At 49.0% G+C, this 26,663-nt stretch overlaps 11 protein-coding genes across 11 annotated transcripts; 7 read left to right on the top strand and 4 right to left on the bottom strand.

Annotated features, from left to right (window-relative positions):
• Positions 1-73: 73 nt before the first annotated feature.
• N7518_001945 (metal-dependent hydrolase family protein) lies at positions 74-1,375 on the bottom strand (the record flags this gene model as incomplete). The annotated part of the gene is made up of 1 exon (XM_057182873.1): positions 74-1,375. One exon carries the CDS (start codon positions 1,373-1,375, stop codon positions 74-76), a length of 1,302 nt encoding a protein of 433 aa, XP_057044323.1.
• Positions 1,376-2,535: 1,160 nt separating this feature from the next.
• N7518_001946 (AP-3 complex subunit beta) lies at positions 2,536-5,193 on the bottom strand (the record flags this gene model as incomplete). Its single annotated transcript, XM_057182874.1, has 3 exons — positions 2,536-4,863; positions 4,926-5,083; positions 5,154-5,193. 3 exons carry the CDS (start codon positions 5,191-5,193, stop codon positions 2,536-2,538), a joined length of 2,526 nt encoding a protein of 841 aa, XP_057044324.1.
• Positions 5,194-5,481: 288 nt separating this feature from the next.
• On the top strand, positions 5,482-6,120 carry N7518_001947 (uncharacterized protein; the record flags this gene model as incomplete). The annotated part of the gene is made up of 1 exon (XM_057182875.1): positions 5,482-6,120. The coding sequence occupies one exon, from the start codon at positions 5,482-5,484 to the stop codon at positions 6,118-6,120; it is 639 nt and encodes a 212-aa protein (XP_057044325.1).
• A 135-nt stretch (positions 6,121-6,255) lies between these two features.
• nuf2 (kinetochore-associated Ndc80 complex subunit NUF2) lies at positions 6,256-7,832 on the bottom strand (the record flags this gene model as incomplete). Its single annotated transcript, XM_057182876.1, has 4 exons — positions 6,256-6,369; positions 6,424-7,338; positions 7,403-7,663; positions 7,713-7,832. 4 exons carry the CDS (start codon positions 7,830-7,832, stop codon positions 6,256-6,258), a joined length of 1,410 nt encoding a protein of 469 aa, XP_057044326.1.
• Positions 7,833-8,061: 229 nt separating this feature from the next.
• On the top strand, positions 8,062-11,697 carry N7518_001949 (translation initiation factor eIF2B subunit alpha; the record flags this gene model as incomplete). Its single annotated transcript, XM_057182877.1, has 3 exons — positions 8,062-8,111; positions 8,165-9,166; positions 11,481-11,697. The coding sequence occupies 3 exons, from the start codon at positions 8,062-8,064 to the stop codon at positions 11,695-11,697; spliced, it is 1,269 nt and encodes a 422-aa protein (XP_057044327.1).
• A 2,304-nt stretch (positions 11,698-14,001) lies between these two features.
• On the top strand, positions 14,002-16,251 carry N7518_001950 (uncharacterized protein; the record flags this gene model as incomplete). Its single annotated transcript, XM_057182878.1, has 1 exon — positions 14,002-16,251. One exon carries the CDS (start codon positions 14,002-14,004, stop codon positions 16,249-16,251), a length of 2,250 nt encoding a protein of 749 aa, XP_057044328.1.
• A 1,347-nt stretch (positions 16,252-17,598) lies between these two features.
• Positions 17,599-18,046, top strand: N7518_001951 (thioredoxin family protein; the record flags this gene model as incomplete). The annotated part of the gene is made up of 2 exons (XM_057182879.1): positions 17,599-17,621; positions 17,749-18,046. 2 exons carry the CDS (start codon positions 17,599-17,601, stop codon positions 18,044-18,046), a joined length of 321 nt encoding a protein of 106 aa, XP_057044329.1.
• Positions 18,047-18,949: 903 nt separating this feature from the next.
• Positions 18,950-19,564, top strand: N7518_001952 (GNAT family N-acetyltransferase; the record flags this gene model as incomplete). The annotated part of the gene is made up of 1 exon (XM_057182880.1): positions 18,950-19,564. The coding sequence occupies one exon, from the start codon at positions 18,950-18,952 to the stop codon at positions 19,562-19,564; it is 615 nt and encodes a 204-aa protein (XP_057044330.1).
• A 1,879-nt stretch (positions 19,565-21,443) lies between these two features.
• On the top strand, positions 21,444-24,000 carry N7518_001953 (MHYT domain-containing protein; the record flags this gene model as incomplete). The annotated part of the gene is made up of 4 exons (XM_057182881.1): positions 21,444-21,589; positions 21,659-22,223; positions 22,279-22,464; positions 22,522-24,000. 4 exons carry the CDS (start codon positions 21,444-21,446, stop codon positions 23,998-24,000), a joined length of 2,376 nt encoding a protein of 791 aa, XP_057044331.1.
• Positions 24,001-24,481: 481 nt separating this feature from the next.
• On the bottom strand, positions 24,482-25,156 carry N7518_001954 (OPI10 family protein; the record flags this gene model as incomplete). The annotated part of the gene is made up of 1 exon (XM_057182882.1): positions 24,482-25,156. The coding sequence occupies one exon, from the start codon at positions 25,154-25,156 to the stop codon at positions 24,482-24,484; it is 675 nt and encodes a 224-aa protein (XP_057044332.1).
• A 263-nt stretch (positions 25,157-25,419) lies between these two features.
• On the top strand, positions 25,420-26,451 carry N7518_001955 (thiamine pyrophosphokinase-related protein; the record flags this gene model as incomplete). Its single annotated transcript, XM_057182883.1, has 2 exons — positions 25,420-25,460; positions 25,524-26,451. The coding sequence occupies 2 exons, from the start codon at positions 25,420-25,422 to the stop codon at positions 26,449-26,451; spliced, it is 969 nt and encodes a 322-aa protein (XP_057044333.1).
• Positions 26,452-26,663: the final 212 nt, after the last annotated feature.

Here is a 26,663-nt window from a genome sequence, read left to right on the forward strand (position 1 = left end):
CGGCCAAAATCTACATACAATGTCTTCAGTGTCCTTGATATAACCCAAAAGTGTATTCTCTCTTCTAAAAGACTTAAACATCTACCTTGACTTTGTCCCACCGTGAAGTGGCAACCCTTCCATCCTTGATCACAGTCAGAATGTGATCCTCGACTTGATCCAGAATAGTGATATCCTCCAACGGATTTTCCTTCAAGATCAATAGATCTGCGGCAAATCCCTCATTGACCTGACCCAACTTATTTTCCTGCATAAGAAGACGAGCGGCATTGACAGTAGCACTGCGCAAAATCTGTAACGGAGTCAAAACCGAATTGCGCACCGAGAACTCCTTGCTCTGAGCAAAATGCATCGGACCGAGAAGATCAGTTCCAAAGCAGACGGTCACGCCCGCATCGACAGCCATCTTCAGTGTCTCTAATCCCTTCTTAAGAACCTCCTCATTCTTAGCAGCGCTATCATCAGACAGGAATTTCATCTGCTGGAACATGACATGCGTAATGAGCGTCGGGGTCAAGAAAACATCCATCTCAGCCATCATCTTCGCGGTCTCGAGATCAACAAGATTTCCATGCTCGATACCGCGCACTCCGAGCTTGATAGCCTGCTGAATCGCCTGCGGTGTGTAGCTATGACTCGTGACGTATGTGCCCGCATTCCGCGCAACGGTGACGATAGCCTTGATCTCTTCGTCCGAGAATTGCACATGTTCAATACGGTCCGTGGGACTGGCAACACCGCCACCGCCCATTATTTTGATAAAATCCGCTCCCTGGCGCAGCTCCTCGCGCGCATACTTGTAGCACTCCGCTGGGCCGTCGACAACCCTGCTGATCCCGGAGACGGAGCCGCCGCAGCACTGCTGGGAGTTATGGGACCCGCGCAGGTCGCCGTGTCCACCGGTTTGGGAGAGTGCATGTCCAGCAATGAAGACACGAGGGCCCGGGATCACACCGTCCACGACGGCTTCTTTTATCGCGAGGCCTGCACCACCACAGTCCCGGATTGTCGTGAAGCCACGGTCCAGCATGGATTTGAGCAGGTATGGCTGTCGCAGGAGACTGACTGCATCGCTCATGTCACTATAGGCTTGTAGACTGGATTCGCCGGGAACGACTGCGATATGGACATGGCAGTCGATCAGGCCGGGACACAGGTATTTTCCGCTGAGATCGATTACATTTTCTTCGGGGACGTCATCTATGATGGTAGTTGAGCCGTCTGTCACGATCTGAATGATCTTGCCTTCTGCGATTCGGACTGTAGCATTTGGGATCAATTTGCCCTCGGCTGGGTCAACGATGGTTGCGTTCACAAAGACCAAGTTTCTTTGAGAGTTGGGTTTCCAGGGCTTGATAATCCGGGAGATGTCCATATTTGCAGTATCGTTTGGCTGATTTTCTTTGGGGATGGGTGTGTAAAGAGGCAACTCTCCCACTCCAAATGAAAAAACCGAGCATTTCAACAGCCCGCCCGGTCATGCACGTTGTGTTCGTAGGTGATGATGATATGCGGGTACAAGTACCCGCATACCCGCATTCAGTCGTTGAGTGCTACAGTTCTCCACCCAGGCTCATTACTTATGTATTAGCGTAACACTTTAAAAATCAGTAATGCTTTAATATCCTATTAATGCATTATCAAAATGCATTAGGTGCCCTTCATAGCTAACCCCGCCTATTTTCTGCTACTAGTAGACTTCCTTTATAGGTACGTGGGGGTTTGCCTAATGAATTGATTGTATGCATTAGATACGGAGTACACACCTATGTTGCAGTCAAAAACGGGCGCACCAATCATCGTCTATTTAGGCACTCGCGACTTTGAAATGCGGGTACAAGTACCCGCACGTCAAATCATTGCCCTATCACAATATATAGTACCATGGAGTGGTATATATATACATGGTATTTGACAACAATCCTTATCTCAATAGGCAACCATATCCCTGACGTAGTACAGTAACACTGCAGCAAAAAGCAACAAAGCATATATAGTAATGGCAGTCCGGGGAGTCCGGGGAGACCGGATATAGAACCCACGTGCTGTCTCGGCTATTTTATGAACCGGTTCTGCTGAGTTCATTGATTATGAGATTCTGTGTCATTTACTTGCTCGCATTGGATTTGGCTGATTTAGCCGATCCAACTAGTTACTAAAGTAGTTACAAGAGCAGTTGCTCAAGTGGTGACTTAAGTAGTTGCTAAAGCAATTGACGATAAAGTAGTTGACGATAAAGCAGTTGATTAAGCAGTTAATAATGATATGACAAAAGGGACTTGATTTTATTAGTGGTTTACATACAAATTGTAGGTACCTGCTCTGCTGCCTTACTACTACCAACCATATGGCAGGGAATATGCCTAATTGTGAAGGCGGGGAGAATAAGCCAGTAAGAGGGGGGCCTTAGGCCGTCGAGATCACTAGTAAGAGCCTCCAAGATGCTACCAAACATTATTCAGATTCGTTTTCTCATATTTTCAATATACCCAAAAGGTTCCCCAATCAAGCCAGCATCTATAGATTCGGACACGTTTAACCAAGCAACTGCTGTGCCTCTTTATGCACAGCTTCGGTTTCGGAATCTGTCTCTTCTTCAGAGTCATCATCTTCTTCCTCTGAGCCAGACTCTTCTTCCGAGTCCGTCTCCTCTTCCTCTGAATCAGTTTCACCTTCTTCAGAATCGGTTTCAGACTCTGTCTCGGTTTCCTCCTCCTCCTCTTGTAACCACTGATCAAGAGTTTTCTTCCCAACCAGGTCTACAGGCAAAGCCGGACCGTTTCGGCTTAAAATGGAAGTGGGCTTGTGTTCACGAAGTGCTTTATCAAGGCGGTCACCTGCAGTCATGGCGGTGGAGTCGCTGGATGTGTCTGGTTTCACATCTTCGATGCGGAGGCTGGGATCGGGTTCTTGGCCCGGCTCAACCCAGTCTGGGAGATTCGTGTAGCCTCGAAGCCCGTGGTAACCAGCGTCAGGGCCGACAACGAGAGTGGCGGAGCCGATGAGCAGGTCCTTGCGCGTCTCGGATGGGCTGGGGGCGTGAGGAACTGGCTTTGGTGCCAGGAGAAGGAGATTGGCAAGTTGGGTGGAAGACGGCGTTTCTAGGAGGCTCTTGTAGAGACGCGCCCGGTCACGCAGGTCGTAGGATGTGTCGTAACGTGCAAGAAGGAGGATATACCGCCATAATAACGTGATACGGTCTTCGGTTGCTTCTTCTGTTTCCTTCTGTTCAGTGCCGTCATTTTCTTCACGGCTTTCCTCTCCCTCTTCAGTCCGCTCGACATCTTGCGGTTCCTCGTTCCCATTGTCAGTCCATTCGTTGTGGAACTCTTGTTGGGATTTGGCGGGGGCTTCAGGGAATGACGACGATGCAGGTTGTTCTGGCTGCTCCTTTGGTGGATTCTGCAAGAGATGGTGTAAATACACCTTGGCACCAAGAAGAACAGTCTGCTGTTTGACAATTTCCATCTCGTCTGCGAATCCTTTGATCAATATACGGAGGATATCAGGCGCGATATTGTTCTCTGGGTCAATTCCAGCGAACTCGCCAACCAGCCAGATAATAGTGGCTCGTGCGTCTGGGTGTGTTGTTGAACCTAGGTGCTTGACGAGCTGGAGAACAGTCTTTTTATGTGAAGCTGGATCTTGTTGGATCAAGTGACGAATCACAGTCAGTGACTCCGACACGAGATTGCCGTCCGGACTAGATATCTGGCCGAGAAGAATCCGTAGGCACATGCCTGCGGTACTTGTGTCCCCTTGCGCGCAACGTCCAATGGCTCGTACACTCTCTCGTACCAGCTCCGGGTCTGTGCCTTTAGAGAAGTGCTCTAGTTCGCTGATTATGACCCCCTTCCAGTGTTTTCCACAATGCGGGAACAAGATGGTTAGCACCTCCAGTTTGAGGCGCCAGATATGCGGCGGGTCGTTGGCGTGGACAAGGAAATGGGCCGTGTATTTCGCAAAAGGCTTAGGCACCCTTAGAGCAACGGCAACAATGTTGTACAGAGCTATGAGCTGCATGTCCTGTGGCGTTCTTAAAAGAGCCACAAGGGGACCAACTGCTGACGAAATATATTCTGATGGAGCAAGGTAAAGGAAGCAACGGACAACGCTGACAATGACGGCAGAGTTTCTGCTCTGCAGTAGAACCTTGCAGGCTCGGAGTAGAAGCTCAAGATCAGGATCCATTACCGGAACTTCGTACTCTTCAACATCATTCTGCGTCTCCTGTTGTTGCTTTTCATCGTCGTAAAATGCCCCCGGGGCTGTGCGCTTAACCGTCTGAGTTCGTTGAGGGAAGCATTTTCGAGCATAGAATGTCAACAAGCGCAATGTTGCTAGTTGGCCCCATTCATCCATATCAACCAGCTTCTTGACCAAGCTGCGATAGTGCTTGTGAATTATGTCAATCTCATCCGGACACAGATCTAAGAATGCCGCGACTGCGGGGCCGACGACGAAGTATTGAGAATCACCCAAAAGTGTCTCAAGATACCCTATTAGCTGTGGCAGTGTGTTCGGGTCCAATCGATAACATTTTGGAATAGCCAAAGCGGCCGCTTTGCGCACGTGTGGACTCATATCCCCACATCCTCTCTTGATGGCCAGCGACACAATCTGGCTGATCACTGGAACCCGGATTCCCGACATGGTCCGAAGCGCCATTGTTCGAACCTGCGGGCTCGAATCGGTCAGCGATTTCTGGATCGCGTTGATAGACAGTAGTGCCAGATCCGGCTCCGCCTCCGCATGATGAACCAAGTAGATGTAAACCAATTTCTTGACTTCGAGGTTGGCGCTGGCCACATTCTTGACAACTGCTGAAAAGAAAGTAAGGGATGGTTCGGATCGATACATCAACTAGAACAGCAAATTGAGTCAGCCACTGCGTTTTCCATACTTCTTGTTCACGATCCTCGTACCGAGATGACCCTCCGCATTCCATCCAGGACTTCCCGCTCATGGCGACTGTCAAGGAGCTTCTTGATGTGCGCGGGGCTGTATGTTCGCGACGTATAGTCGGTGTTTGAGATCCGATTGATAGCAGCGGACTGGGCAGCCTCTAATGTGAGCTCTCGGGCTATGCGCACAGTGACGTTCCACGGTCAGTTCAGGCCAAATAGAACGGATTGCAACCCAACCCGACATACCTGTTTCCAGCATCGAGGATATCCTGGAAATTGTTTCCATCTTTCCAGTTTCTGAATGCCCAGTCACCAAGGGCCTTGGGTGAGTCGGAGGGAATGGGTGAGAGGTGAGGGGAGGAAAGGCGGAGCAGCTCCGCGGAAGTGAAGTGGACGATGCCGCAACTCGATCTGCAACGTTCTGACTACTATTTACACACCACTTGATTCAATATCTACGACTACCATGACCATTTGTGTTTGACGGGTTATGAGCTGAAGACGAAATGATCCACCTCTCGTTGATGACCTCGGAGGGGCAATAAGTGGGAGCTGAACACAACTATCTGAACCAATGGGTCCAACATGCACGGTCGCTCACTGCGAGTTGGTCTCTGATCTCCTGCAGCAACTACTTGAAGGCAATTCAGATACCTATCTTATTGTCTGCGCAACCAAAGCCGAGTTCCTAGTTCAGCTCACAGCAGCCATCCGCTCACAACGCGCTGATCCAGACATGGCCGCGAGCCATGGCCTGCTCACAAAAACAATCGGTCTGCTTGCAAGATCCAGCAAAATACGACTGGTATTCTGCCCGAGCTTAGAGTCTCTTCGGGCATACCTTGCCATTTTCGATACTGCTGTTGGTGTAGCTACCGAGGACCGATCGCTTGCCCATGACCGACAACTCATTGCTGTCCTTGATATGATAGCTTTGCATGTCACGACTTCGGAATTCTCCGCACAGGGGCTTTCAAGAACACTCGCTTCTCTCGTTGAGGCTTCCTCCAGGGCGGGGATGGATCTCCAAGTTTATGAATGCGTGAATGCCCTGGACCCTTCAAGTGCTGTTCGGGGGAAAATGCTATGGGATGTGAACGTTCCCTTACTGAACGGGTCAGTTCGAATGCGATCGGATCAAAGTACCTGGGGTGGACGGGGCATCACCGTAAAACGAGTTGCCGAACGCTGGTTTGAATTTGATCAGAACTAGAAAAGAATGGAAAACGCTTAATTCTGATATCAGAGATGATATTGTAACATAATAAAACTCCTGAATTTGCACTGTCCGGGTATCCTGTAGCTGGCCGCTGAACTCCTGTTTCGCACATAAATAACAACTGATTGATCATAGAGACTTCTCCATCTCTGTCATGTACAGCTTGATATGTGACTCTAACTTTAGGTACTGGTCGTGGGCTGACTGAATTTCTGTCTCAATATTCTCCTTCAAGTCAACCATCTAGAATAGTGCGTTAGCAATAGTTCGTCCCCCACGACACAGGGTTAGACGTACCTTCTTCTCTGTCTGTTCAATGCGAATACGCCTCCGCTCCATATCGCGCTGCTTCTCTGCACGTTCCTCGCGGAGCTGTTTTTGAACATTTCGGAGTTCTTCCATGCGTGCCTGCGCAAGTTCGGCTTTCTCCTGTGCATTTTTCTGAAGTGCCTCGATGCGCTCGACCCAACGGGCCAGTTGACGCTGCAAGAGCTTCTCGGTCTGCTCGACCTCGCGGACGCTGTTCCCTCTGTCCGATATAGCCTCTGCAGTTCTAGCAGCACGAGACTCCTCTTCATCCTCTTTTTGCATCTCGGCTGAAATGTCATCGAGCAATTTAACACATCCCTGCACATCGTTGGAAACCACGGTGAACGTATCCGACGAGGTCTGCAGTGCGCGTGCTCGCCTCTCCATCGCATCAATGGAAGCCTTTTCGCGCATCAGATTCTCGGATAGTTCAGCCAGTGAGGACTGGAGGCTAGCCGGAGACTCGAGCACATAAGGCCGCAGTTTCTCCGCTTCTTGTCGAGAACGGACGGTTCGTTCGGTTTTCTCTTCCAATTGTTGCTGCCGCCGAGCTCTTTCCGTCTTAACTCGATCAAGTGTTTCTGCGACTCGCGACTGCTCTCGACCCAGTTCCAACAGCCGGGCCTTGAGCGCATCGTTTCGGGAAACTTTCTCTCTCACATTCGCTTCATTGGATTGGAGATCCTGTCGCATTTCCCTCAGCCTTAATTCCATCTCCTGATTTTCCGCCAGAAGTTCGTCTATGCGCGATTTCGTTTTTTCTGTCTTGTTAAAGTGCTCGTCGATCACAGGTGTTTGCGATTCCCGGAATCGAACAAAGTTAATCAAGTACGAGAATATTTTGACGAGTCGTTCATGCGTCGGTTTGGTCAGGTCTGTGAAGGTGAAGTCGTTGACACCGCACTGTTTGGTACTATAGGCATTAGCATACTCTTCGTGGTTTTCGTAGCTAGTGATGAGCAGATACCTCCGCCAATAGCTTTCGGAGCATCATGAAGAAACCCATGAGGTTGCGAGTGTCATTGGGAATTATATCAGGGTAGTCGCCGCATAGATCTTCTGCAGCTGCATGCATTGCGGGTTCCACTGTCTCCCGAGTCGTATTCATGAGCAGTTCTGCGAACCATTCGAACACCATCTGGATTTGTTGGGCGTTTGGTTTAGCCAGGTCGGCGAGGGTAAACGGTATACCGATATCGTTGATACATCCTGCGATCTCTTTGTCGGGCTATTTTATGTTAGTATCAGACGAAAGCTCCGGCAAAAATCAAGCTCACCAAGCGCATGAGGGCGTCATTTTCGTCCTCCTTCTTGCGACCCCGACCGTGGTGCTGGTTGCCTTGGAATTGCTGGCTCATACGGCTGTTATATCCCATCGCGGTAGAGTTGCGCGACATGGTAGTCTGAGAACCTATCACCAGGCAAGGGGCTTATTATCGAAGTGGATAGGCTAATTGTTGTTGATCGGGGCTGATTGTTTACTTGGAGACAATCCCGCACGACGCCCGATCGGGGTTAGTGCCTGGAGGGGCATTGTGCAAACCAGACAAACATAGAATTCATGACTCTTTCTCTTCCTTCTATGTTGCTTTGTTCCCACTCCTTCATCTTCGACGCTCAAACAGCATGGCTTCTACTACTTCAGATGCGGCTGTAGCCGACACGAAACCATTCGAGTAAGTAAAACGCGCTCGCTCGAAGCGCTCGCACCTGCTCACTGTTCCTTCAGCATTGTCGCAACCTACAATGAACTTCTCCGCTCCGATGCCGACCTCACCATGCCTATTGCGGCCATTGAAGCTCTGGTTCTTCTTCTCACACAGTCAGCCTCTTCAACGATATCAGAGACTTTGGATCTACTCGAAAAATCCACCGCCCACCTGAAACGATCCATTCCCAACCCCATCGGTCTGTCTGCCGGAACCGATCTTTTCCAACGATACCTGATTACCACACTACAACGCCCTGGACAACTAGGTCCCGCGGGCGATTTCAAGGCCATCCGCACACATCTCTTGTCAAACGGACGACTGTTTATCCGACGCGCCAAGGAAAGCCGAGACAAAATCGCAGCATTCGGCCGTGGCTTCATTCGCGATGGCAGCACCATCCTCACAAACGGTGGCTCCCGAGCTGTCGCAGCGCTATTGCAAAAAGCCGCAGATGAAGAAGGTGGCCCCGCTGTGCGGTTCCGTGTTATCTACGTTCTATCTTCGATTTCCCAGGATTGCATGCAGCCCAATGAAGAACCGGAGGGTATGGAAACAGTCCGCGCTCTGAGAGCGAAGGGTGTGCCAGTTTCAACGATTCCAGAGTCCGCGGTGGCATATTCCCTCGGCAAGGCTGACATGGTTATTGTGGGTGCGGAGGGTGTGGTTGAGAATGGAGGCATTGTGTCTCGCATGGGAACCTACCAGATCGGTCTCCTCGCCAAGGCTATCGGGAAGCCATTCTACGTGGTAGCAGAGAGCCATAAGTTTGTTCGCTTGTACCCTCTTGGTCAGTACGACCTACCAATTGAGCAGCAAGTTCTTGAGTTCAAGTCGGAGGAAGACCTTGAAGAGGAGCGCAAGCAGCAGTCCTCCGTCACTAAGACAGACGGAGACACCTCAATTAAGCTACCCCTCTATGACTCGGTTGATTTCACCCCCCCTCACTTGATCTCTGCACTGATCACAGATAGCGGTGTCTTGACGCCTAGTGCTGTTAGTGAGGAATTGATCAAAATCTGGTTCTGAAGAAAAGACATGTTATAGCAAAGCCTTTCTGCTATGAATTTCCCCATATCTCAAAAACTTTCATTCAGATGATATGGTGGGGAATAATTCAATGTGACACCTGCATTTCAAGGCCCTACCATGCGGAAGGATCATCTCAAGCGAACAAGATGGGATTTCCCTCTTCACACGTCCAATTAAATGTGGATATCTATCACATTCCTTCCAGTGTGCAGCACAAACATAAGCTGCAGGACGTGGGCAAATCACACCCCTCTCTTTCCTGTCAATGAACACCTTGACATAAATGGAAATGGATACGGAATGGTTTCCAATTAGGGGTTTTTTTCCTTGACAAAGGGCTTGGTTGAACGCAAAAAAAGTAATCAACAAATTTTTTCAAGTCTTTAAAACAAAGGACAGAATTGTCTCCTATGGTATCAAACATCTCTCAAAATCATGCAGTCATCATCATCAATAATCATCAAAGACTCTATGTTGTAGTTGTAGCGGAGCCCCTTCGCAATCTCATGCGTTAAACATCATGTATGGAACCCTCGGAGGGTTTTCCTTTTATATGGATGGGTCTTTTGTCCAGGCCTCCTGGACCTTCAGATATCCAGCTTTCATATCTCTTCGTCTCTCAGTTCATCAAAAAGATAGTCGTAGGAATAGTCGTAGATCATAATTCATGATTGGCCATTCGAGTCTCTCGAAAGGAACGGCTCAATCCGCAGCCGAGCATGAACCGAATTGTCACAAGGCAGGAATTGAACCGAGGCAGTCATCGTTCCCTAACCTGCCTATCACACCATGGCAAGGAGCTCAATTGGCAATGCGGTTGCTGATAACACACCATTCCTGTGTTTGCATCCCAGCGAACGCATACAGCAGCAAGTAACCAAGAGCCACGAATATCCACAAGGCTGCCATGTTGGAAGGATTTCAATCACAGAAAGTCGGTGAAGGCGAATGAAATTTTTATGTGTGATAGACGATAAAGGATTCGAGGGGTATCAGACGACCACGACGACGGGGTCAGGTAAATGGTGCCAGCGTTGGGCCAGTGGAGTTATTGTGTGCTCGGGATGTATGCTTTATAGAGGTAAGGAGGTTTAAAGTAATGTCAGGTTCTCTGTTAGAACACATAGGAAATAGAAAGATAGAGGGGCTTTTCACTGGGATCTCATGCTCTCTAGACATTTTAAACACAACCAGACCGACACTTGATAGATTCTAGAGTGTTTTTTTTTATCACTGACACACTTTCTTCCGGTTTCTTCCATCCAATACGAATGCGAGCTGGGTAGTCTGTCTCGTCCATTAAGAATCCTTGTCGGAGAAACAGATGCGGGGTTCTTGAGAAGATTATTACTTCACACGTCTCGAGATATGAAACAGTCTAGATTTCTGTATGTATGTGGCATGCCGGGAATTCCCTTTCTGAGTCATAGATCACATATCCATCACGGATTTTGGCATATTCCGCCAATTAGGGACCGGGGTATGATCAATTGAAAATCATTGGGAGGTTCAATCAGTCCCATTAGTCGTGCGCCTTGCATTCCCAGGTACATTGTGCATTTCATTCTCCCATATAGTTCTGCGAGTATCAAGTGATAGAGAACTGCGCCCAACACCTCTCACGCGGGCCTACATGCATGTTTAATGAACTTTAATACGAAAATTATCGACAGGCAACTTGGAAGGAACCTTGAGCCAAGTCACACTACAATTTCTACAATGTTGTGTGTGGTCTCTCGAATATATATCGTGGCCTCGTAGGTGATACTATATGCATGTATTTTTGTCAAAGCCCCGAATCCTGAAACAGCTATGGATCACCATCAGACTCTGCATAATCATCGTGTCACTTGATATCGAGCAAAGATAGGGTCTAAGCCGCCCTGATCGCCAAGAACGCCTAGAACAACCGGAAGTTTTAAGCGGCCACGTCGGGTTTTGGAGGGTGCAGCTGCATATTCACCAAACGCCCTGAATCCTGAATCCTCTACAAGAAAGAGAATGTCGAGTCATCCCAAGGTTGTCAACCTCGTAGAGATCAAAGAAGATCATCAAAGACGAAAATATCTCATCATGCCCCACAAGATCCAACCCCGCTATCCGGTCCCTAACCAAACCAGCACCAACCTCACCTCCACCCAAACCAGAGACCCCAAGGGCCAAATACCAAAAGCATACTAGCCTACTCAAACAAACTATACCTGCATCTACGCGTGAGATCCCCAACGGCCATCCGACAGGTGCCACCCCCGCTCCTCTTCAACGCTATACCACCTACCTTACCCGCTTGCCAGCACCCAAAAGCAAAATCATGGATGCCCAATCGCCCACGACGGGCTCCCGGCCTAACCAGAAGTTCCACCCAGGATCCGAAACCCAAGGTACCGGTCCGCAGTCACCATCCGATACCCACTGTCATAGCGGCTGGTCTATCAGACGCCTTCTGGGCCGACGTGGGAGCCGCAACTACAGCGTTCTGGAGCGGGAGCCAAACCGGTTGAGGAAGCGCATGAGCAACTGAGTTTCTTTTCACGGATGAAGGGACCATCTCGGTTGGCGATGGTGATCAATTCTTGTATCGGTCCGCGCGCATCCGCGGAACATAGGAGGATATCCATAAGCCACTTTTTGCTGTTGGATGTCTCATCGAGTTTTGGGCCGTTTATTTTCCTCCCGGGGTCGCATGGAATGCGGGTCTGCATGTTGTATTTTCGGCGTTTGGTTAGTTAGCATTGGCGGGTAGGGGCATTTTTGGCAGGAGTCTTGTCTCATCTATCTTTTTTTTTTTTTTGGATTGGTCTAATAATTGGACGATGTGTACTCCGTAAAATGCGAAGTCATTGGTTGCGATCTGAGTTTTCCTGGCCGACTTCGGTATCTTGCGGTGGCAGTTGCCTTCGTGGCGAATTCTCAATGGCTTGAGGAGTTGCCACGACTTTTTCCCGGGTATTAACTTTGGAAGGGAGATGATCGTTTCAAAGAGGGCAATGTCGAGAAACCTCTACATTGTCCGGAGTAGAGAGGGTAGGTACTGAAGTGGTGAATAATAAGATTGGGAAGAAGATCGTCCAAATGCTTATGAGCTTACGTTTTAGCGAAAACCAGAATAAAATACCAGGATTTGATGGCGGCTGTTTGCTCCTTGCAGATTTAGTGGCTGTCCTGCTAAACCCGATTCTGGGCGTTGTCTCTGCCGTTCTTGGCGTCTAAGAACAAACAGTATTCTCCGCTGTCAGATCAGACTGTCAGATCAGACCTAACTGAGCGGTTGACCGTTGTGATCAAAATGCAGGAACCACGGTGGAACAATCTTGAGACCGGAAGTGGAGTGGTATTATCTTGTAAAATGAAAGGTATGGAGTATCTGTATAACATAGCGATAAGGTGGATTCCAACAGGATGGAGTAGGCAGTACAATATACGGAGTACATACAACGTAGATAGCGATATAGAATAGTACCTAGATATAGAATATAGGGTAATATAAGCAAGGAGGAGCTCTAGACAACACCCTGGATCTAATCAGAACCACCTTGAATTGAAACCAAATAATAGCGTTGACACCTTGCAACCCGCTGGATTCTCAATGGATATAATTAGCATCTCCGTATTCGTACGTCGCACTGGTTTGCTAGATGTCTTTGAACGTCAATGATATTGAATAGAACCGAGGGAGAAAATGAAAGACAATGTAACTATAACCATTAGAAATAGAATTAGTAGTAATCAAATGTAATCCTATAGAGGGAACGAAGACCATAAATGAAACTCGCCGATCATTTCCGTATTCACGATACACGATAGATTTCCCCTTACAATACTACTACATACATATCCGGTACTACATATTTACATATAACTAGTCCCTGCAGGTGCTCACCAATAGTCTTGAAATGGGTCGAGAAACCCCTCCCAAGCCGACGCTTTCATAGGTCCCAATGGGTCAAAGTGCGTAAGATCGACTCCATTCCCGCGTGTCAAACCAACGAAAGGGCTACCGCGGACTCAGTTGGGCTCCACCGGGCGTTTAAACGGTTGGCTTTCCCGCGTGAGAGGGCACGAGGGGTTAGCATGCATTGGGCTTTGGTTGTACAGGGTCAAGGGCCGATATTTCACTCATTTCCGAGCTTGCCGTATATAAGATCGATTTAGACTTGGATATCCAATATTGTAGAGGATCCCCCCATAATGTACTTAAAGGGATGCATGTATTTATAACACTGCGTCATTCTGGAACCCACACGAAGTGGATATCCCTTCTCCCCCACAGGTCAACTGCCAATTTCCAAAATAAATCTAGACTTCGTGTGACCAGAGACTTTTTAACGAGATTGTTTACACCCTGAGGACCAAGGTACCAGGTACCCGTGCAACTATGCCCGAAGAGAAGATGTATAGAAGATGTATAGAACAGATCATCGCAGGCAAATATAAAAGAAAAAAAAAAGCAAATGCCAAGTCACTTATTTTTCAGGTAAAAAAACAAAAACAAGGCCCTTTTTCTGAGTTCCCTTTGGCCCTTTGGGCTCGTATTTTCTTTTTTTTTCTGCCTTTCTCAATTTTCATTTCATTTCATTTCATTTCCTTTCTCCTTCCTCTTTGTCTTTCTCTTTCTCTCTTTCTCTCTCTTTCTCTCGTTGAACCCTCAACTTCTTACCTTTCCCCCTTCATACCCTCCATGGCGCCTGTGGCATCGCACTGACTCCCAGTCATTTTACTCAACTCTCCTTTCCACCCCCCATGAGTTTAGTTAAGACTGTCGCGCCACCGAACCGATAACGATAACTAATCCCACTTGTCCCTGGGCAAGTGCCCCAAAAGTGCCATGGCGATATGGCCCTTTAATCGCAAGAGCAAGCGGCACACCATCCAAGTGACCGGTGCCGAAGCTGCTGACCTTCGCTCCGCCTTTGCTGATCCGATGATGGAGCCCACACTGGGCCGCAAACCATCCAAACGCCATAGCAACCGCACGACACGGACGGATGCTGCAGACAGCCGGCGCAGCTCGGCCCTCGTGCCGTCGAATCGACCTATCTCATCGTTAGACCGCCCTGCTTCCATTGCCGATCATCCACGGAACGCGCCACGCGACCCAGCGATCTCGAGAACAGCTTCGCTGCTGAGGCGGAAGCCAAGCCAAAATGCAAATGCAAATGTCCCGAATAAGCTACGACGGAAGCTGAGCAAGCGGAAGGCAAATGAGATCATGCGCGAGCGTGAGATTCGTATGCTCTCGTCGACCCCTCCCATCGATATCCCCCATCGTCCGACTCCTAGCAGCGGGGACCATGTACTGGAAAGTCGCCGCCGAAAGGCAAATGGTAGACGTGCCGACCGGTACATGTCTGACATCAGCCTCAGCATCCGTGACTCCGCCTCCTCTAGGTCTGACATCTCTGACCCATACACCTATAAGGTCAACGCTTTTGCTGCCCTGACCCCACGCCCTGTTGTTCGTTACGTCGAAGCCCCTCGCCTCCAACCCGACAGAAGTACCAACCCGTCTGCTTCCAGCCGACATGACAAAGAGAGGCTCCAGGCCCTGAACATGTCCGAGGAAGATTTCTACTATTCCAAACGACGAGTAAATGAACTCGCCGATTCTTTAGATGCTGGGGCTTTGAGAGAATTGCTTGATCGGGACCGTCGCCGCCGGGAGAAGAAGCAGGTCGTCGACCAGGAAAGACTTCGACGTAAGCTGCAGGAGAGGGCTGATGCTCAGCAAGCGGAGGAACGAAGACTCCAGGCCGCTGCCGAGGCCGCCACCGAGGCCGAAATCGCTCATCCCGAGCCTTTCGTCGCTGAGGTCACTGAACCCAAGGACGTTCTCCCGAACGAAGAAACCACCGCCCATCAAGTTGATAAACCGACGGTTATCGCACCAGAGAATGAATCGTGGCTGCTGGGGGCTTCCAAGAGCAGTGAGCACACCGGGCGCGAATCGCGGGAAAGTTCTCGCCTAGTTGATGATAGTTCTATTCGTGAACGGAGATTGGTTCAGCGTCCTAGTTTCGCCATGTCACATGACATCACCATGTCCCGGACTACTCTTTCCCCATCTCATTCATCAATTCGCCATGGGCTCAATAGCCCGAGCCATTCACAAGTCGGTGGACCCGGCTCCACATCGGACGTCTCAAGAGGAGTTGATTCAGAACGTCGACTTTCCGACACCAGCGGCCGGCGGGGGAATACCATTACTTCGCTGTTCAGACGTGGTTCTTCTCGTCTCAAGCGGACATACAAAGAGCGATTCCACGACACTACCCCTGAAGTTTCCAACGCCTCGCATGAATCTTTCTACAAGATTCAGACCCAATCATCCCCTCCTCAGCCCTCGGTTATCCCTCCGAGAATTTTAATGCCCACTAGGACCGTGAAGCGCTCTCAATCCAAGTTCACTGAACACTTCGGCGATGAACCACTGTCGCCTCCTGACTCGCGCCTACAGTCGCCAGATATCCCGGAGGAAGTGCTAGAGTCCTCTCTCGGGAATGATGCGACTTTCTTGCGTGAACCAAGCCCTAGTCCCGGTGTGGACATTAAAAACCCGAACCGAAGTCATCATCGGTCGTGGGCTTCAGATAGTATGGACATCGAGGCCGATAATGTGCCACTTTCCCAATCTCTAGCTTCCATTGACTCCGAGGGATCTTGGATGTCAGGCCAGTTTTTCCGTCGGATGTCACAAAAGCCCAGCAGTCCTGTTCGATCCAATTTGACCTCATTTGGCCGAGACTCGGTGGAGGTCCCGGCAGATGCTTCCGAAGAAGTTGAATCACTGGATGAGTCCCGCCGTCTTAGCACAAATATCCTTCGCGATCCAGAGCTCGAACCGGAAGCCTCTGACAGCCCGGCAAACATTGTCGCTGAAAAATGGCACAATGAGGTCGGCCGCCGCCCTGTTCTAGTGAACCCAGTGGTCCGTCCGAAGTCTACACAAGGACTGCTCAGAGGATTCTCTTCATTGACCCCTATCTCTGCAGAGGAAGATTACATTGTGGAAGAGACAACTCCTTCCGAGTTGCAGCGGATTCCCAGCGAGGAACTCAGGATTGGTTATGCCGAATAGACTGAGTATTAGTGATCACCATCGCCATTTAACAGCAGGATCTACCATTTATCACTACATCATCTGTGTCTTGTGTCATGGCGTGTTAGACGGGTACCACTGGGCCCATCGACCATTGCCATGACTCAGATGCAGTTGCCAGAGGTCGTTTGAACCTTCCCTTTGTACGCTCTTTTGTCACTTTCCTTTGTCAAAATATCCATCCGTGAGCCTTGGTTTCATCCTCTGGCCATCTGTGTACGATTCTGATATCCCCATCGCCTTGTATCCATTTATTGCCCTTGCGAGTTCGTCATTCTCATTCGATTTGTTGATACCCCTCGTCGCCCCGTGTTTTATCTTTACCATATGCATAAATTCTTATTCTTTCCTATTCTTTCTGTCGAATACATAAACTGATAAATCTTTATTCCCCCTCAAGCGCTTTTCTTCATTGCACATAGTTGGCCGCTTCTGGCCCTTTTGGTCTACTTCTCTTTCATCGCTGATATTAAGACATTCTTTTGGGAATCTACTGATTTTAGGATCAAGCAGTGTTTCTTATGTTGACGAAAATGGTATTCTCGAGGTTTTCCTTATGTATTTCTATCACGGTCCACAGGCCTTTGTCCATGAGAAGTATAGGGATTGAGCCTATTTTGGTCTATAGCGCCCTTGAAATCTCTTTAAATCTCATTTTTCAGAAGTAAAATATAAGAGTTATGTCTCTCCGTTCTTTTTAGGTCCTAGTAAGCAACTGACAACCGACAACCTGCTTCGCGTGGGTATGTAGGTATAGGTATAATTTTTGTAGTTGTACATATGCAGTGTGTAATTAGTTGCAGGCCCGGAAATGCTGACAGTTCCAGACTCCATCTTATTCGTAAGCAGCTCGAGGTCAGGAGCACGTCATCCCCTATCAGCTTCACTTCTCTTGGATCCCAACGGCATCGATATCTGCAGGTACAAGAGAATACAACGAAAAGTAGTGACAAATACCACTATGGTAAGTCTCAATTGAGATCTTCTCAGCCCTTGAATCATCCCAGTCAAACTCCCAGCAAGCTCCAGAGACTTCCGGACCTCCAGGACCCCCGGGGCCAGCTCCGATTTATTATTCAGCGCGGCCTTACCTAATCGCCTCTGCTGGGAACGTCATGGCCCTATAAAAACCCAGCGCCCCTCATTCTACCCCTCCAATCGAAATACTTATATCCACTCCAGTTCAAGCCTTCATCTCTTCGTTCTACCCCCAGAACCATCTCCGGACTTTCTTCGCTATTGAATCGATCGATTCCCGTCCAGCGCACCGCTTTCCGACCCTTTTCTTCAACACCTATCCCACGCTTCACGCCTTCTTCTCTCAAAATGGGTGTCACTGCTATCACCTCGTAAGTGCCCAGCTTGACTCTCATACCCCTGAACCTGAATCCTGGAAATATGTCCTACGCATTCACCCTGGTCATTTCCATTTCGCAAAGTATGAGAATACCCTAGCTAACACCCCTCCTTCTCCAGCGCCGAGGAGTACAAGACCAAGGTCACTGATGCCACCGGCCCCGTTATCGTCGACTTCCACGCCACCTGGTGCGGTCCCTGCAAGGCTATCGCCCCTACCCTCGAGAAGCTCAGCGATGCCCACACCAACGTCCAGTTCTACAAGGTCGACGTCGATGACCTCGCCGAGGTTGCTGCTGCCAACGGTGTCTCTGCCATGCCCACCTTCCGCTTCTACAACGGTGGCGAGCTCAAGCAGGAGGTCAAGGGTGCTAACCCCCCTGCCATCCAGGCTGGCCTCAAGGCTATCCTTGCATAGTTTTGGAAATTGAGATTCGTTCTTGTTCATACTATTGATCTATGATCTTTTTTTTTGGAGGGATGGGTGAATTAATTGAATCCTGAATACGTACCGTTCCACAAAAGTTCGTGTCTATGATGTAGGCTATTCGTTTGCTTTTTCGTCTCAGTCGATTGTTTGACTTTGCTTGGAAGCTAGGTTGGCTATGCACTGTGCTATTGTATGGTAAAGATATGTACGTAAATGGAAAAAAGAGCTACCTGGAACTTGACTTTTGAATTAGGAAAAGGAAAGTGTCTGTCCTACAGCTTGTATGCAGCTTGACATATTACGTGCATCAACCTGCAGTGAAATTCCCCGCAGTTTCTTTATAGAACATCATTGGTGTTAATATATGCTGATCACTTGAGTTCGACCACGGTAGCGTTTCCTCCATTTCCATTTCAATATCAAAGTCTAATTGGTTCCGTATTTTGACATCTATAGATGTGTTTTGAAGACAAAAATAGTAGGCTGTTTGTTTATACAGTAGAAAAAGCCAGAAAAAATGCATAAATTATGCAAACAAAATTTCTGTGTACCCGAATAGCGTAAGTCAATGAATGTGGATTTGGGATTCCGGAACACCCATCTCTGTACTCCGTAAGTGAGTGAGAATATACTAAAGGTGTATAACAAGTTTACAAAAATGACAAACAGCTATAGAAAAATGGTCAGTGTATGAAAGAAAAACCAAGTTTGAACTTGAACTGCATCATGCATGGCGCAGATGCGAACAACCAAGAGAAGGAGTTGTATCTGTAGGATAAGACGACAAACAATTCAATGGCTGCTATATAAAAAGTGGTTGTAGCTTTTCCATCATCTCCCTTTCCATCATCCATATCCATCCACATCCTCAGCTTCAGCCTCCTTCAAGCCATGTCATCACTGTCTTCAACTACTGCTACTGTGGTCAGTGAGATGAGTGATGACGATGAAGAGCTCCCCTCGAGGGCGTTTGAATCGGAGAACTTGTCATTCCGCAATTACTACCCTTCAGAACATGATCAGACCTTCAATACTATTCAAGAGTATCCTTCTTCAGTCATCAATTTCTGCGCATCGTCCCCACGACCGATGGACCTCACATTCACCTCCAGGGTTGCGAAGCACCTCCAGAGAAACTCGGATTTGTTTGTGATGATTGAGTACTACGATGAATGCGACCCTCTCGGTACTCTTTTCTTAGAGTCATCTCATCGAGATATGGCCCACCATCGATGCGCCAAGCTGGGAATCGGCATGCTAAAGGAGTTCCAGCATTACGAAATTGAGGCAATCCAGTGGGCTTTGAACTGGGCTTTCAACAGAGCCGGCCTACATCGGGTGGAGATGAATGTCCCATCGTGGAATATGCGACTGGGCAAGGTGTGTGAGGAGGTTGGGTTTCAGATAGAGGGGAAAAGGCGGGAATGTTTTTTCAAGGATGGCGAGTGGCATGACGAAGTGAACATGTCCATGTTGAAGAAGGACTGGGTGCAACTCCGGACCTAGACGAAGAGGTAGCCATACCGAAAGTGCGGTGGTACAATGGATACAATGCAGGATGCCTTCTATGATTCAATGACAAGTCTGACCATGATTCAATTTTGACTTTTCTCATCAAGTAATTTCAGTAAGAGTAAGCGAGAGATAGTTAAAATAGAGAACGTTGAAGAGACAGAACTGATGTATACCAAATTCTGCATAGACGGCTTAACGTCTAGATATCCCCGAAGCCACTATAAAGTCACTGCGCACAACCACGACAGTTTCTTTTACATATCATATTTATGCATCATAGCCACGCGATTGACAACTGACAGCAACCATTCGTGACTTCGGTCCATTTGCCTCGATGGAGAATAGTAGATCCATCACACCCACTGAGTATGTCTGGAGTACCGAGGTTGCCATTTAGAACCTATCCACTACATATAAGAAAGTGGGCAAAGAGGCGTTCGACAGTCAAAGAGTGTCCAACCGAGCCGACGCGGAAAGCAGATCGATCAGATATTTTTGGCTGTGTTTGCATAAACCTGCTTTGACTGTGATTCCTATGATTCATCGAGGGAAACGGAAAGAAAGATACGCCTTCAATCCGGGAATTAATTTACTTTGTATATGCACATCTTGAGGAATGTGGGACTGCAGGCCCACTCTCTTTTTTAATCTCCTTTCAATCTCTTTTCCTGTTCGGATTTCGCCGAGGCAAATTTTCCTGGTGTTTAATTGGCTACTAGTCCTGCTATGATGCCTTTCATACCTTTGAATTTCCAAGCCGTGCGATCCAGGGGCACATCCGATCGCCGGGCTGCTCTTATTTTGCTCTTATTTTGGGGTTCTCGGTGTTCCCATTGTTCAAGGAGGCTAATGTGATCGATCAATATCTTTAATATGTTCCGACGAACGGTCGACTATGTACGGAATACCGACCGAGTCTGGAGTATGTATATCACAATATTTAAGAGAGGTCAAAATGAGCATCACACTGGGCCCCGCTCTTTTCACGGGATATGGCAGCTGAGGTGCAGCTGAATTCGCTTATTAGCTTGGTCCACGGTTCCAACAATTAATCTAAATGGAAGCTCAAACCGCAGTTCTTGGTAATTCTACGGAGAAAGGAAAGAGGAACAATCTCGGAGAGTCCAGGAAATCTAGTTTCCATGGTTGATACAACCCCATTATCGGAGTTATATCAAACCCAGGCACGGAAAAGATATCCTGTAGATAAATAAAGACTAAGATCCGATGCCATTGGCGTTGTGTTAGGGCTCCGATACGCTCCAAAGCCACCCCACATAGCTCTTTATCCATACAGATCCGATCTAGATCTGCCCAAAGCGAATCAACACGGGACCAAGGCATCGGCTGCAATACCACATCCACCAAATCTAACGCGGGCTTTGTGACCTTGAGGTCTAATTTATTTAGTATGAACTTATTCTAAAATCAGGCCTCGGCATTCCCTTTCTGGATTTTTTGTTTTGTTTTGGTGTATGCCACGCGAGTTGTGGGTTTAGGATATTACTTGCACGCCAATGACCCTGTCGGTGGAGATCACGTCTAGATCGGATGGGGTTCGATCGTGGTACACGTCAGTTCATTTGTTACCGTGGACTAGAGGGGCGCTTGGGCTGGCTAGTCTACCCTGGTCTACCCTGATGTTATAAGATGTTTACCTCGAGCCCTGTTCTACTGATTTGGACTTTGTGATATTTTATAACTTTTGTTTTGCTCTCCACACTGATACTAGGAAGCAATTTCCATGTCGTCTCGTTCATATTGATTAGTACAGTCGTTTCCGACTATCTTACCCTACCTCCAACTATACGTGCTACTTGCCAATGTGCCAATAACGAAATACCAACACTTATTCTCTCTTTCTTTCACAATGTCGACGACAGACGATGAACCGGTCGTGCGTGTCACATACCTGGCGGGGTACATAGTTCTTTCCTATGTGATCAGCGCAATGGGATGTGCAACCACACTGGAGCTGCTCCACCGGCGGACATCGAGATCCGGTCTATACAATTGGTATGCCCTAATACTCTACCCTACCATATCCTGCACTTGAATATGTAACTAACCAAGGAAAATTAAAAGGTACCTTCTCCTAACCTCGTCGATCACAATGGGTGGCATTGGAATTTGGTGTATGCACTTTATCGGCAACCGCGCTATCGTCCTGGACGACGGCCAGGCAGACGTGCAAGTCTTATATAACGTCGCTTTTACGGGTACCTCATTCGTGCTCCCCGTGGTAGTACTGCTATTTGCATTCTACGCCGTGGGTGTCGAAGAGAAGGCCGGCTATATTCGCATCCTCATCGGAGGCTTGCTCACTGGTAGTTCTGTCTGCGGTATGCACTACATCGGTCAACTCGGAATCTCGAATTACAGATGCTCCTATCACGTCGCCAATGTTGTGGGCTCGGCGATCATTGCTATTTTCTCCAGTACTGCCGCCCTAGGCATCTTCTTCCGCTGGAGGGCTACTTGGACTGACAGCTGGTGGAGACGAGGAATCTGTGCTTGCTTATTGGCGGTTGCTGTCTCTGGCATGCATTGGACCGCGGCCGTTGGAACTGTCTACAAGGATCACAACCGCATGGCCATGAAGGGAACCCAGTTGTCGAGGAGTCAGGTTGTCATTGTCTGCACTGTTCTGGTATGTTTGTGATTTCTTCGAAAGTCTCGGGGATTGGAAACTGACAGCTCTCTAGGCCTGTGTTGCATGTGTAGTGTTGTCGATGTGCGCTGTTATCGCTGGGCGAAATCGCAGAAAGTCGACGACTCGTGCCCATCAGCTTGTCCTTGCCTGTGCCTACTTTGATCCCACTGGACGAATCATGGTTACAACGCAGGCTCTGCTTCCTACAAGGAAGATTGTTGATCATTATATCGGACGGGTATGTCCCTGAGCCACCGGATATAGCAGAAGTCTTGACTAACAAATTACGAACTAGACATTCAAAGATGACGACCTCACCCGTACCCACCCTACGTTCCTGTGGGCATTTAGGGCAACTCGAAATTGGCCAGTTGTGAAAGACCTAGTACCCTTCATGCGAAACCGCCTGAATTCTGAAGAAAGTGCCATCGAGAAACACATGCTATCGCGAGGAGTGTTTATGGACAAGGATACGGAGTTGCAAACTGATTTTGATACCTTGTTCAAGCAACTCTTCTGTGTCACAGCCCAAGAGCTCTCGGATGAACTGAATCTGCCTCTCCAGGACCTAGGTACACTCTACGACGATGTTCTCTCTACTGCTATCCCCGTCTCCCGACTTTCTCGAGCCATGGGCCGCTCTTCACTCCGCACTGGCAAGGGCCAATTGATGTTCACTGTTCGCCAGCTGCAAAAACATGAAGCAGCACGCCTGAGGTCACAGGGATTCCGATTCGCAACCATCGAGCATGTCACAGGAATGCTTTCCCGACGCATCCATGTTCCCGAAGCAAACCTAGCCAACTCCCTCCGCGATATGCGCGACTACGCAAGCTCGAATCGTGGATTTGACGAAGGAGTACACCTCATATCCTTCATGATGCGCCCAACGATCCACGATCACTTCGAGATCCTCACCGCAAAGGGTGTCGGCAACCCCCTCCCATCCGCAACCCTCCCAATCAAACACCTCGAAATCCAGCATCTAGAACTCATATCCCACATGGAAGGCTGGTCCATGGACACATGCATGCGATACCTCCAGTCAGCCAGCGCAGGGCAAGCCTTCCCCAACCTAGAAGACTTCCGCGCCGAGTTCATCCAGGCCATCATTTCTCTCTCGAAAACCATCCCAGGAGACCTGCGCGCAGCAGCGCAACTTTCCGCTCGCCCATTATCAGCCCCCTGCCGCAGCAGATCCCCCAACCCCGAAATAGCCGTACAGAAAACCTGCACCCTCATTACCTTCTGCGTCGTCGGCACGCTCGACACTCAAGTCTCCAACCCAGACTATACCTTCACACCCTTCCGTCTCTTCCGCGTCCAGCAACAAATAAACGAAGCCCTCACCGACCGTGACGATTTCGCCCGCGAACTAGGCGACGAACTCTTCTGCACAGACGTGCGCTCGGGCTCGACCACCAGCGAGAGCCCTTCCACGGCTAAACTGGCCATCTTGCGTCTTTGGCCGTCGCGCAAGCGCTCAGCGACCTTGAGCTCGCAATACTCCCAGGAGTCGTTTGCGGATCCTACTGCGACTGCGTTGCGGGATATCACTGTTCGCAGGGAGGTTCGTGTGGATTTTACCCACCTCCATGAGAAATCAAACCATAATGTCAGTGCCCGGGAAACGAAGGTGGTTGTTACCGGCGGTGGCGAGAATGCGCCTACGACTTATGTCGATGAGTTGTATAGTCTTTGCTATGCACCGGGTATCCGGATGAGGCCTGATGCGTCGTTGCAGAATATTTCGCGTGGATCGACTGCATGCTGATGACTTTTATTTATGGTTTGGTTTCTTTTGCGTTATGGCTGGCGTGAGGTGGAATGTATACAGGAATTGGGACTGGTGTTTTATGATTTGTTATGTCTATGCTTCTTGTGGGATGGTTTAGGATTGTATATAACTTTCTTTTTCTGACGAGTATATAGATGATATCAATACAAACGCATTCGTATTTCATATGTATTTCAGCTTTTTCAAAAGTCTTATTATCAATAAACAGCCAAAATAGTATTTGTCAACACATGAGATGAACTCTAGTAGGTCACAGAGAAAAAGCAGTATATCGTCACACATCAAGAATAGACTCGTTAACCAATACATGCAAGAGATGTCATGTACTCATTACTTCGCACCTGCCGAGAGCGAGTCAAGAACAAATGCAATCTGAAAAGAAGCACCGGCCAATCAATTGAAGATCCTCCAATCCAATGCCCATATACTATAGAGCACAGATCCCACGGATCAAGCATTAATTAGCATTAGGATCCTCGCGTTCCAAAAAAGAAGGATCTGCCTCAATGCGGCGCTCGAACTTCGCCCACCAATTCTGGAAGCTCTTCAGCGGCACGACATCCTGACCATTTTCATTCTCCGCAAAGCTAGCGAGGAAATTAAACGCGTTTCCAATAATGCGCTGCGCCAGCAGCTTCGTTGAGATCTGCTTCTGCGCCGGAGATTGCGAAACCAACGCCATAGACGTTCCACCCGATGGGCGCTCCGATTCCAGGGAGGCAAGCTGCGGCGCGATATTCTGCGCTTCTTCGATCGAAATGCCCAGTGTCATGACGCCCGTTACAGCAGTGTCCTCGTCGAGCATGTCATCTTCTTCCTCGGCTTCCGAGCGGCGGGGAGCACGACCCTGTGGACGCACGGTGAAGATGCCCGAGGGCTTTTCGTTTGCCAATGCGCCCACGAAGCGGAAGTCTGAGGGTTCGCCGGTGGTCGGGTCTGGGAGTTGGGCGTAGATTGCGGCGCCGGTGTTTGGTGGGAGGGTTGCTCCTGGTAGCATAAAGACGACTATGTCGCTGAGAGATGCACTGATTGGGATTGTGAAGGCAAATTTGGTTGCTTGCCCGTTCAAATGGCTGTCTACTGCAATGATGTCTGTTAGACACGGGCGGCCTGGGACCACGACGGAGAACATGATGTGTGGTGGTATGGTTTGGACGAGCTGGAGGCAGCTTGAGTAGCTGGTAAAGCGGAAATTGGCAAGGTGAACTGCGATCAATATTACTTCAGTTCTTGAAGCTTCTTTAAGCTTCTCGATGATGAAATGACATAAGAGGGGCTGCCCTTATCGGCCGGTCGATAAGGGTTTGGCTTGGCTAAACAAAGGTCTGGTATTCAGTATATCGATTTTCGACTTTACCTTGCCATCGGGTTCAGCTTCTGTGTTCAGAAGTCATTATGGGCAAATCCAATTTAGACCTGGTCGGCGAATGCGATAAGTAAAGCTGTCCCAACTCGATTTCTCTCTCCAGTCGCGTTTTCTCTTACACCCCACCCCGCAGCTTCCCCTACTACGAGGATGATCGCGACGCCTACACTCAGAACCTGAAGAACTATCATGCATTCAAAGTATCCGGATACGACTGTACGCTCGGCTACATCCTCAATGCAGTCGTTGAGAAATTTCCCTGGTCGGAAAAGAGCTGGGCCATCGACTCGACCGCGCAGACCGTGACGCTAGTGACCCCGGAGGGAGCCAACCCCGCACACCGGAGCAAGCTCGTCGCAGCAGACATAGCCGAAGCCGTGAAACAAAACAAGTTCGAAGTGCTGCAAGGCTGGCGCAACGAGACCTACGCAGTCTACGGCCCGGGCGGAGAATTCCTACTCGAGATGGAGCGCGCCGCGACCCCACTCTTCGGCATCGTATCCTACGGCGCCCATCTTACGGGCTACGTGCAGGATGAATCCGGTATCAAGATCTGGGTCCCGCGCCGCGCAAAGAACAAGCAGACCTACCCAAGTCTCCTTGATAACACCGTCGCCGGCGGTATGTGCACCGGTGAGACGCCGTTTGAGTGTATTGTCCGCGAAGCTATGGAAGAGGCATCCTTGCCCGAGTCGGTGGTACGCGCTGCGACTGTCTCCGTGGGCTGTGTTACGTACTCGCATGTACGGGATGTACGAGCGGGCGGCGAGACGGGCCTCATTCAGCCTGAGGTTGAATATGTATACGAGCTGAAGCTTGACCCTGAAACTATCCCGAAACCTGGGGATAATGAGGTCGAGGAATTCAAGTTGCTGTCGATTCCGGAGGTGCAGGCGGCTTTGGCGCGCGGCGAGTTCAAGCCCAATTGTGCTAATATCATGATTGATTTCTTTGTGAGGCATGGGCTGCTGACGCCAGAGAATGAGCCGGATTTCTTGCAGATTATTGCTAGATTGCATCGTCGCTTAGAATACCCGACTGCTTCGCATTGCGCGAGGTAGATTATTTGTTTGATTGCTTGAGACATGCCAGATAGGACGAACTAAGGTATATCAAATCAACTTCAATCGTGTAGGTTCCTTCCGCATTTGCACAGCCAAAGCAATTATTGCAAGACTATAAAAAGATTCGATAGAAGCACGGTCACAACCGCACTGACATCGACTGTTGTAAGGCGAAGAAGATGAAAATGAGCTGCCAAAGTCAGATCTGT

Source organism: Penicillium psychrosexuale, assembly GCF_028828465.1.
Source record: "Penicillium psychrosexuale strain IBT 29551 chromosome Unknown utg000002l, whole genome shotgun sequence".
Taxonomy (NCBI): Eukaryota; Fungi; Ascomycota; class Eurotiomycetes; order Eurotiales; family Aspergillaceae; genus Penicillium; species Penicillium psychrosexuale.